This window comes from Anomaloglossus baeobatrachus, chromosome 12, assembly GCF_048569485.1.
Source record: "Anomaloglossus baeobatrachus isolate aAnoBae1 chromosome 12, aAnoBae1.hap1, whole genome shotgun sequence".
Classification (NCBI taxonomy): domain Eukaryota; kingdom Metazoa; phylum Chordata; class Amphibia; order Anura; family Aromobatidae; genus Anomaloglossus; species Anomaloglossus baeobatrachus.
The window spans coordinates 48,105,111-48,117,262 of NC_134364.1; the positions used below are offsets into that span (position 1 = coordinate 48,105,111).

A 12,152-nucleotide genomic window follows, 5' to 3' on the forward strand; every position below is an offset into this window, starting at 1 on the left:
GCCAATTATCAAAAAGGGGGACTATGTGCATTTTTTTTTTTTAATTTCATTATTTATTTGGTTAACTGTACAATCTTTGGTTAGCTGTACAATAACTAACTTTGGTTAGCTGTACAATCTATTTATGTATATTTGCACATCTTTAAACACTTAAAAATCTGTGATTTTTTTTTTATGCAATCAATTTTTGTACATGTCTTAGGACTGCACACGGATATCACATGGATGTCTTTTGTGTGCGGTACTTGTTTTTCACGGACCCATTGATTTGTATGGATCTATGTGATCCATGCTGCTGGAAAACAACAGCCCAGTCCCCATGTATTTCTCACAGAAACCTATTGAATTTAATGGGTCTACGTGTGTCCGTGTCTCCGTTACGTGTAAAAACGGACATCACATGTACCGGAGACACAGATGTGTGAAGGAGGCCTAAGGCTCGTGAAACATGTATGTGTTTTATGCGAACATGTGAAAGAGGCCTTGTGTAAAGCGCCCCTCATCCCTTTTTCATGCAGAAGGTCTCACCAGTTGTATGAAGAACATCAATAATAAAAAGCCTGAATCATGGTAAGATCACCCAAATTTTCGACTTTGAGAACATTTACATCATGCTAGAACTTGTAGTCCCATAGGATCTGTCTTGAATTCAACTAGCAACAGTCCTTGTGCACAAATATCAATGACTTCAAATAGAAGTATTTAGACCCATGATTGGTGCAGACAGTTCATCATGATCCATGCCAGGTCTTATTGGCGTTTGGAGCTAGTCAATTGCTATGTGAAGTAATCTCTGACCCAAGTTCCACCTCAAACCAGGTTCTTCCTGAATAGCTCACCTTGATTTTAAACCTTGACCGAAAATGATCAACCAGGTCCATTCTGAGCAGCTCCATCCAAGCAGTATTATTGTGAGCCACCGTCCGCTCTTCTTTCTCATGCTTTTGCTTAGTTATGTCTTGTACTTAGTCATCGGAGCCTTTGTTTTCTCCACTCTGGAACAACCCTATGAGGACCAGCTGAGGAATAAGGTGGAGGAAATGTGGAATGATTTTCTGAAGTCTCACCCATGTATATCTGAGGAGCTTCTAGACGACTTTCTCCGGAAAGTATTGTTTGTCCGGAGCTTCGGAGTGTCAGTTCTACGTAATACATCGGGATTTGGAGTCAAGTGGGATTTTGTGTCATCTTTGTTCTTCACTGCTACTTCACTTACCACTATAGGTAGGTAACTAGACTACAACATTTGGGGTTTTTCATTTTTTTTTTCCCCACTGTTTGTTAAGGCATTTTTTGAAGTCTATCAATTAGTGAAAAAAATGCTTTGAGGTAAAAATGTTTCCAAATTGCTCAAAAATTTTCATTTTTTTCGCCTTTCCATTGACTTTTATTATAAAGTATGGGGTGGCTTCATATGGAAAACCGCTGTGGTCAGGTAAACTTTTCACCACTTGGTATTTTTGGATACTTAAAGCGGTTAAAAAAAACCGACTGAACGTATGAACAACAGGTCGTTTTTACATAGAAATTAATGTTTTATTATTTTGGACGTTTTGTTGCCTGAACATACCCTTAGGATATTATTTTTACTCAAATCGGCATTCTGTAGAAGTTACTGAAATGTTTCTCAGATCTGATAAATATCAAACATTTGTGATTTGCTTGGGCGCTGTTTTATATGGACCTTTTAAAGGGACTGCCATAGAGCTCCATGATGCCTCTCCAGGAGTTTGTCTCGTTCAGGGCATATTCCATTGTATGTACGGAGATATCTATTTGCACATGCAATTCCACATGACTCAGAGCAGAGGCTGAGCCCCTCTGTGCTAAGCATTGCTGACTGGGCTTCAGGCACTACCACACGAGCTGTGAGCACAGAGACCTAACCACAAGGGGGTCTAAGGCTATGTGCAAATGGTGCCTTTTAGATACCGATGAGGCCGCCGAGTATTCCCAGGTGAAGTCGCTTTAGAAAAACAGCCACTGGCAGCTTTGCCCTGTACTCTGAGGTATAGGCTACTTTCACACATCCGTTTTTTGCCGTCAGGCACAATCCTACGAATTGCGGATAAAACGGATCCGACAGCGGATCCATTTTTTTCCCCATAGTTTTGTATTAGCGCCAGATTGTGCTGCATGGCTTTGCATTTAATCCGGCAAAAGTTGTCTGTGCGGCCGCCGAACAGGACGCACCATGTACAACCTCTTTTACACATTTTTTTACACCATGTGCAATCCGGCGATTTTTGAAAAAAAACGGATCTGACGCCAGATCCGTTTTTTTCCTCAGTTTTTGAGTCATATGGCCTTGCGTTTCATCCAGCGTGCGCCTCATCCGACAAAATTTGTCTGTGTGGCCGCCGGAAGCAATGTTTTTCGTGACCGTCAAAAAAACAGACGGTGACCGTTTTTGTTTTTTTTTTTTTAAACTGAGCATGCTCATTATCACCATGGATCCGTCGAAAAACGGAAGAAACAGATGGAAAAAAAAAATGATTCGACGGATCCGTCGCATCAGTTTTTTTCGCCGGATTGTGCCTGACAGCAAAAACCTGATGTGTGAAAGTAGCCATAGGCCTCATTTCCACTTGTGATCGGATCACAGCCGCGGAGAAGATGGAGCCCTTTCTTCCCATCTTCACTGCCTGTTTCTGCATACATCATACTGCGGTTGGATGACATGAGTGTAGTGCGATATTTCATATGCACCCATAGACATGTATGGGTGCGAGTGAACCGAGAATCTCTGAAAAATACAACATGATGCTGCGATTCATTTCTCAGGCCAGCATGGCGTGATAATTCCATTGCAGATGGACAGTGCCCCATGTTTTATCAGATTGCACTCGTCCTTGCAAAACGCAAGCGCAACCGAGCCCATAGAGAGCGTGAGCCTTCACAGCAGAAGACTCATCAGTAATGAGCATGTCCCTTCTTTTAGTTGCTTCAGGGTGTCTGTAAGCTAAAACAGAACATGTGCACTGCGATGTCTTTTTGACATTGCGGTGCATAGTGTTCACTTAATGGGGCACTTTTTTTAGATTGTTGCATGCACATATTATAAGGGCTCATTCACATGACCGTTCCGTTTTTGCGGTACGCAAAACACGGTCCGTTTTTCTCACAGATGTATAGGTGTGCCATCCGTTCCGTTCATGGGCCATGTCATCTGTGTGTCATCCATGTGCCTTCTGCTTTTTTTTTTTGTGGACCGCAAAACACGGAAGCAGCTAGATAGAGAGATGGATGAATGAATGGAGGGATAGATAGTAGATAATAGATGAGAAAGACCTATATAATGTCCCACTCCCCAGAATTTTGTAATCTTGCACCCTTTAGTGCCTTTCATGTGGCACTAAAGGGTGCTTAACCATGTATTCAGCCAAAAAAATAAATAATTTAAAAAAGCGAAGTGGGGTCCCCCTATTTTTTGTAGCCAGCTCGGGTAAAGCAGACAGCTGCAGCCTGCAGACCACAGCTGGCAGCTTCACCTTGGCTGGTAATCCATAACAGAGGGCAAATAATTTAAAACACAAAATGTGGGGCTACCCCAAATTGGATCACCAGCCAAGGTAAAGCGGACAGCTGTGGTCTGGTATTCTCAGACTAGGGCGGTCTGCGGTTCTTGGACCCTCCCCAGCCTAAGAATAGCAGGCCGCAGCCGCCCCAGAAGTGGTGCATCCATTAAATGTGCCAATCCCGGTGCTTTTCCCCAGCTCATGCTGATGTCATGGTGAGGTGGCAAACTGGGTAATATTTGGGGTTGATACCAGATGTGTAATGTCACTTGGCATCAAGCCCTGAAGTTACTGATGTCAAATTTCCTCTTTCACCAATTTATTAAAAAGAAAAAACAAACCCGGGTCCGGCGTAATCCAATAAGGGGGTCCCATGATGATCCTACTCACTGTCCCAGTCAATGAAGAACAGAATGTTCCCCATTGGGTGGGAGAGCAATGCAGTGACCTGTGCTAACGTCATGAGGTCAGCCCAGGTCACTGCAGTGCATGACCAGTGCTGACTTCATCAGGTTAGCGAGGTACATTACCTGCGGTGATGGAAACTGCTGCACTCCTGACATCAGCGCTGGTCACTGACTTCTATGCCCACCGCGTTGTCAGATCACCTCTTACGAGCGGCCCATGATGTCACCGCTAGTCACAGTCTCGGACCGCCCGCAAGAGGTGATGTAAGAACGCGGCGGTCATTGACAAGCGCTAACGTCAGGAGGGCAGGAATTCATCACTGCAGGTAATGAACTTACTAACCTCCTGACGGCAACGCTCATCATCCCCGCGGCTGCTCGCACCGCAGTGCGGGCATATGCGGACATGCTGCAGTGCGGGCAGTTGCGGGGCTGGTGCAGGAGCGAGACACAGACTGCACGGGTACCCGATGGAGGTCACACGGAAGTGCTTCCGTGCGACTTCCGGGGATTTTGCAGGTCTATTGACTTGTATTGAGTCACAGTCCGTTATTACGGAACAGAATAGGACATGTTCCATAATAACGGAACGGACATACGTCATCCGGTGTGTGGTTTTTTTTTTGTTTGTTTTTTTTTTTGTAGGATCGGATGCACACGTAAGTGCTACCATGTGTTGGCACCATAATACGCAATAACAATCTTTTCTGGTTATTGTATTTTTGCTGCTTTTCCTTTTTAATATATTTCCCCAGCTTTTCTGCAAAAAAAAAAAAAAAGCAGCCAATATTTGTAGCAATTTCACAATGTGGGAACTTGGCCTTTACTATTTTCAGACATTCGGGTCCAAGCATGGATCTCATGAGCATGCTGTGTGACTGATTGCTATCGGCAAGAAATTGAGCCAGAATTTGTGAGCAGAGACCATGTGCCACATTTATTAAAAGGGACTCTGTCACCAAGTTTTTGCTCCCCCCTATCTGTAGAGACAGAGACCCTGATTCCAGCGATATGTCACTTACTGAACTGATTGCTGTCATTTTGATAAAATCAATGCTTTCTCTGTTGCAGATCTAGCAGTTATATGTGCCGCCCCCACGTCAGCAGCTGGGCTGCTCTGATCCGGATCCGCGGTGGCTTGAGGGTCTCCGGACCCGGGGGTTGTGCGGCCACTCAAATAAAGGGGAATTATGTACAGGGGATGGTATAGACAGTTCGTGACACCACCCACGGTGTGTGGTAAGGTGGAGGACCACCACTGCTGTTGGGAGCGCCCGGCGGCGATGGCATGGCAGCCAGGTGTTTAACCCCTCCGTGGGGTAGGGGGAATGCCCCGGGGCTCTGTGATGATAGGGGGGAGCCGTGGGCTGTAGGCCTGGGAGACAGGGAGCAGAGAAACTCACAGTTGTAGTCGTGGTGCTGGATGAGGCTGTGCTGATTTGGTAGGTCAGTAAGCACACAGACTGTGATTAAACCAAACGTCCTGCAGTACCGCTGCCGCTGAGGGGGAGCACGTCCAGGTGACCGTTCCCTGTGATGTTGCCTGGTGTGTTCCAGTCTCTTTCGACCCTCCGGGAGCCTCTACCCTTCAGTCCCTCACTCTGAGGGCTGCTCTCTCACGTTGTTCTGGGAGCTCCAACTCCCCAGCCTGCTCTCCCCCCGAGAGCTACTAGAGAGCCACCACTCTCCTTGCTTCCCAGCCGACGACTGACTAGTCACCTCCCAGCCAGTCTGCTTAACCCTTTGGTGGGTGGCCCTTTCCTCACTGGACCTGCCCCCTGGTGTGTGTGTGTGTATGTGTGTGTGTGTGTTATTTGCATGCTGGTCTTAGCAACATCACTGGGTGGCACCTGGAACCAAGGAGGAGATGGGTACTGCACGGAAAGGAAAATTGTGCAATACTCTGTGATGACCTGATAGTCCAGGGGCGTCACATATACACAACTCATAAATATGCTGGACTACCTGGCAGCATACCAAGTAGTCCTGTTGTAATGGGATCAACCATTCAGACTGCATCATCAATGTAGAAATGGATTTGAACATTGCTTCAGCACTTGCCCACAAGGGGGCAGTGTCAGACTGTGCAATCACAGACACAGAGGTGGGAAATCCCCTACAGCTTGTGTGTTCTAACCAGGAAGAAAAAGAGCGGGAGGACTGTACAGACCCAGAGCTCAGCCAGCACCGAGCTAGGTGTGGTCTCCCTGAACAGAGGGCTCTTTTGCAACCGGATTCTTGGAAGAATCACCCTGTGAAAGTGGTTTCTGCCATCCCCGGTTTGCAGGACTTTGTTTTCACCGAGGATCTAACCGGACTGCAGAGCATCGCGCCTGGAGTGCATATCCAGGGGCTGTGACAACTTGACTGCAGAGCATCGCACCCTGAGTGCAAGTGCAGGGGCCGTTACCGACACAAGGGAGCCATCCGTGCAACCGTGACCTCCCTTCTTCTGCTCGGTGCCCCGGGACTAAGAGACTGACTAGAATCCGTTACCAGCGGGAGAAGATCAAAGGAGAAGACCGAGGAGCTGCATCCCTTCAGCGCTGCACCGGGACCCATCATCGTGAGACTCCAGGCCTGCGACGTGGGAGCGGCATCTTCTTTTGGGATAGACTGGTACGTGATTGTAGGGAAAGTTAGGGAAAGTTGCCGCCATTTCTTTGTGTTTTTCTCTTTTCTTTTTTTTTTCTCTTGCTGCGTACCCGGAAGGAGTGAAGATCCGGGGACTCCACCATACACATGTGCGCAGATAGTTCGGTTGACTGTGTTATAAATATGTTTCATAGTAAAGAAATGTTACTACCGGTAAAATCTGAGTATGGGGATTTTGTTGGAATAGAGCATACACACACACCCGCGGCCCTACCACCGGTCGCTTCACTGTAATGATAATTACTGCTGATTAATTAGTGATTTTATCAAAACTACACTAAGCAGCCCAGTAAGTGACACATCGCTGGAATCATGATCTCTGCCCCTACTTTTATGCTGCAGTCAGATTAGGTAGCAAAAACCTGCTGACAGATTCCCTTTAAAGGCTTTTTGACATGTTCCTGAGTAGGATAAGGAGTTCAGTATCTTAAAATCTGCAACTTTCTAAATTACTTAGTATATTAATTTGCCATCATTTTCCTGATATTTCTTATTTTGCATTTGTTTACAGCTTGTTGTCAAGGAGACAGACTACTGATACACTCTAGGAGTGTTGTTCAGTGCCTACCAGCTCTTTCCTATTAAGGCTGTTGGGGATCTCTACAGTGCTGGCCAAAAGTATTGGCACCCCTGCAATTCTGTCAGATAATACTGTTTCTTCCTGAAAATGATTGCAATCACACATTTTTTTGGTATTATTATCTTCATTTGTTTTGCTTGCAATGAAAAACCACAAAAAAGAATGAACCAAAAATCAAATCATTGATCATTTCAAATAAAACTCCAAAAATGGGCCGGACAAAAGTATTGGCACCCTCAGCCTAATACTTGGCTGCACAACTTTTAGCCAAAATAACTGCGAACAACCGCTTCCGGTAACCATAAATTAGTTTCTCACAATGCTCTGCTGGAATTTTAGACCATTCTTTGGCAAACTGCTCCAGGTCCCTGAGATTTGAAGGGTGCCTTCTCCAAACTGCCATTCTGAGATCTCTCCACAGGTGTTCTATGGGATTCAGGTCTGGACTCATTGCTGGCCACTTTAGTAGTCTCCAGTGCTTTCTATCAAACCATTTTCTAGTGCTTTTTGTATTATTTATTTTTGGTTCATTGTCCTGCTGGAAGACCCATGACCTCTGAGGGAGACCCAGCTTTCTCACACTGGGCCCTACATTATGCTGCAAAATTTGTTGGTAGTCTTCTGACTTCATAATGCCATGCACACGGTCAAGCAGTCCAGTGCCAGAGGCAGCAAAGCAACCCCAAAACATCAGGGAACCTCCGCCATGTTTGACTTTAGGGACCGTGTTCTTTTCTTTAAATGCCTCTTTTTTTCCTTTAAACTCTATGTTGATGCCTTTTCCCAAAAAAGTCAGGCTGGAGTTTGCCAAAACTTACCTGAGAAAGCCTAAAACGTTTTGGAAGAATGTTCTCTGGTCAGATGAGACAAAAGTAGAGCTTTTTGGGAAAAGGCATCAACATAGAGTTTACAGGTAAAAAATGAGGCATTCAAAGAAAAGAACACGGTCCCTACAGTCAAACATAGCAGAGGTTCCCTGATGTTTTGGGGTTGCTTGGCTGCCTCTGGCACTGGACTGCTTGACCGTGTGCATGGCATTATGAAGTCTGAAGACTACCAACAAATTTTGCAGCATAATGTAGGGCCCAGTATGAGAAAGCTGGGTCTCCCTCAGAGGTCATGCGTCTTCCAGCAGGACAATGACCCAAAACACACTTCAAAAAGCACTAGAAAATGGTTTGAGAGAAAGCACTGGAGACTACTAAAGTGGCCAGCAATGAGTCCAGACCTGAACCCCATAGAACACCTGTAGAGAGATCTCAAAATGGCAGTTTGGAGAAGGCCCCTTCAAATCTCAGGGTTCTGGAGCAGTTTTCCAAAGAAGAATGGTCTAAAATTCCAGCAGAGCATTGTAAGAAACTCATTTATGGTTACCGGAAGCGGTTGTTCGCAGTTATTTTGGCTAAAGGTTGTGCAGCCAAGTATTAGGCTGAGGGTGCCAATACTTTTGTCCGGGCCATTTTTGGAGTTTTATGTGAAATGATCAATGATTTGATTTTTTTATTCATTCTTTTGTGTTTTTTCATTGCAAGCAAAATAAATGAAGATGATAATACCAAAAAATGTGTGATCACAATCATTTTCAGGAAGAAACAGAGCATTATCCGACAGAATTGCAGGGGTGCTAATACTTTTGGCCAGCACTGTAGAATGTGCAAATGTACGGAGGTGGACTGGATGCTGTTGCATTCCTTTCCTTGAGGACAACAATCATATCATTGTATATTCAAGTGAATTATGTCCTGTATCTTTGGAAATATTGTTACATGTTGTATAGCAGTATTATTTGTGGTTGTTGGGCTATAGAGCAAGAAGCAGTTAAATGTTAGGCCTAGCCCAGAATGGGAGGAGTTAGCTAATAGGGAGAGAGACGGTTCCTTCTAGAAAGTTAGTGAAGACCCAGAGATAATACAAGAGAAGACGTATAGTCTGTAGGTCATCAAGGCCACGTGCAGTGAGCGGCGTGTGGCAAAAGAAGACCGGAGATGATAAAGTGTGATCCTGAAGCTGTCTTCTCGACTGACACTGGCATCCCAGTCCTCCTACTTCTAAGATGGTAGCTGAAATTGGAAGTCTGAATCTTGTACGAGGACTGGAATGGCCGTCTCAGTGGAGAAGGCAGCAAGAGGTAAATGGAGGGCACCAGATAGGGTTACAGTATATGACAAGATTACACTCACTGCTCAGTGTTAGGGTGGATGACCCCAGTAGTGCTTTTAGACATTTTTGTAAAGTCTCTAGAAAAGCAGATATGACTAAGGCTGGGCTCAGACAATCATATAATAGTACAGAAACTTTTCTTTCATTTGATGTCCTGTATGTCCATTTTTGATATCTGTGGGACGTCCATTTCATCCATCCATCAAAAATTGAAGAAAAAAAAGTTACACAGGCTCCTCAAATAAAAATGTGTATATGTGTATGTATATATATATATATATATATATATATATATATATATATATATATATATATTATATATAGTTAGGTCCAGAGATATTTGGACAGTGACACAAGTTTTGTTATTTTAGCTGTTTACAAAAACATGTTCAGAAATACAATTATATATATAATATGGGCTGAAAGTGCACACTCCCAGCTGCAATATGAGAGTTTTCACATCCAAATCGGAGAAAGGGTTTAGGAATCATAGCTCTGTAATGCATAGCCTCCTCTTTTTCAAGGGACCAAAAATAATTGGACAAGGGACTCTAAGGGCTGCAATTAACTCTGAAGGCGTCTCCCTCGTTAACCTGTAATCAATGAAGTAGTTAAAAGGTCTGGGGTTGATTACAGGTGTGTGGTTTTGCATTTGGAAGCTGTTGCTGTGACCAGACAACATACGGTCTAAGGAACTCTCAATTGAGGTGAAGCAGAACATCCTGAGGCTGAAAAAAAAGAAAACATCCATCAGAGAGATAGCAGACATGCTTGGAGTAGCAAAATCAACAGTCGGGTACATTCTGAGAAAAAAGGAATTGACTGGTGAGCTTGGGAACTCAAAAAGGCCTGGGCGTCCACGGATGACAACAGTGGTGGATGATCGCCGCATACTTTCTTTGGTGAAGAAGAACCCGTTCACAACATCAACTGAAGTCCAGAACACTCTCAGTGAAGTAGGTGTATCTGTCTCTAAGTCAACAGTAAAGAGAAGACTCCATGAAAGTAAATACAAAGGGTTCACATCTAGATGCAAACCATTCATCAATTCCAAAAATAGACAGGCCAGAGTTAAATTTGCTGAAAAACACCTCATGAAGCCAGCTCAGTTCTGGAAAAGTATTCTATGGACAGATGAGACAAAGATCAACCTGTACCAGAATGATGGGAAGAAAAAAGTTTGGAGAAGAAAGGGAACGGCACATGATCCAAGGCACACCACATCCTCTGTAAAACATGGTGGAGGCAACGTAATGGCATGGGCATGCATGGCTTTCAATGGCACTGGGTCACTTGTGTTTATTGATGACATAACAGCAGACAAGAGTAGCCGGATGAATTCTGAAGTGTACCGGGATATACTTTCAGCCCAGATTCAGCCAAATGCCGCAAAGTTGATCGGACGGCACTTCATAGTACAGATGGACAATGACCCCAAGCATACAGCCAAAGCTACCCAGGAGTTCATGAGTGCAAAAAAGTGGAACATTCTGCAATGGCCAAGTCAATCACCAGATCTTAACCCAATTGAGCATGCATTTCACTTGCTCAAATCCAGACTTAAGACTGAAAGACCCACAAACAAGCAAGACCTGAAGGCTGCGGCTGTAAAGGCCTGGCAAAGCATTAAGAAGGAGGAAACCCAGCGTTTGGTGATGTCCATGGGTTCCAGACTTAAGGCAGTGATTGCCTCCAAAGGATTCGCAACAAAATATTGAAAATAAAAAATATTTTGTTTGGGTTTGGTTTATTTGTCCAATTACTTTTGACCTCCTAAAATGTGGAGTGTTTGTAAAGAAATGTGTACAATTCCTACAATTTCTATCAGATATTTTTGTTCAAACCTTCAAATTAAACGTTACAATCTGCACTTGAATTCTGTTGTAGAGGTTTCATTTCAAATCCAATGTGGTGGCATGTAGAGCCCAACTCGCGAAAATTGTGTCACTGTCCAAATATTTCTGGACCTAACTGTGTGTGTATATGTATGTATATATGTATGTGTGTGTGTATATAATTATATATATATATATATATATACACATATACAAAAGCAGAATGAAACAGGGGTTCCCTTGCTGGTTTCCCACGCTGGTACTAACCTGACTGCAAACCGGACTGGCAGCACTTTAACAATTCTGGACAGGTGCGTATCTGGGTATGTGTATAAATACAAGACAAAAAAGGGGGACCAGTCGCACACCGTGAAAAACCAAAATAAATTCTACCTAAAAAATTATAACCGGAGGTATTTAGAATATTATAATGGCCATTGCAATGCTTTACCATATATAAATAATATATGTATGTAATATAAATAAATATAATATATATATATATTGCATAGCAGGGAAAAGACAGCTTATAAGCTACTTGAGAACATGGCTTTGGTGTGTCTGAAAAAAATGTAAAATTTATTAAAGCACTGCTTCAATTTTTTGCTTAACACATGGGAAATCTAAGCCAATTAATAAGTGGTGTCCAAGATCAGTCCAAAATCCAAGCGTCTGAAGATCCCTTATTGTAAACAAGTATTTCTAGGAAGCTCGTTTCTTGATAATTTTGCAGGGTAAACGGACCCAACAAACAAGAAAAAGGCTTTTTATTGGATGAAATTATTTTTAAGCAAGTCTAAAAATTATCCTTCTTGACAGCACATCATCTTTTATATACAGAACATATGCTGTCGAGAACAATGACAATCTATTTGCACAAAAATGTATGACTGTGGACAGGACTCGTGTCTAAAGGGGGCTTTACATGCTGCGATATCGCTAGCGATCGTACCCGCCCCCGTCGGTTGTGCGTCACGGGCAAATCGATGCCCGTGGA

At 43.8% G+C, this 12,152-nt stretch overlaps 1 protein-coding gene across 1 annotated transcript in view; it reads left to right on the forward strand.

Annotated features, from left to right (window-relative positions):
- Positions 1–863: 863 nt before the first annotated feature.
- Positions 864–12,152, forward strand: part of LOC142257548 (potassium channel subfamily K member 1-like) — a 42,682-nt gene continuing 31,393 nt past the window's right edge. Inside the window, exon 1 of the mRNA XM_075329697.1 lies at positions 864–1,224. Coding sequence (XP_075185812.1) covers positions 864–1,224 — 361 coding nt within the window. The remainder of the gene's footprint in view (positions 1,225–12,152) is intronic.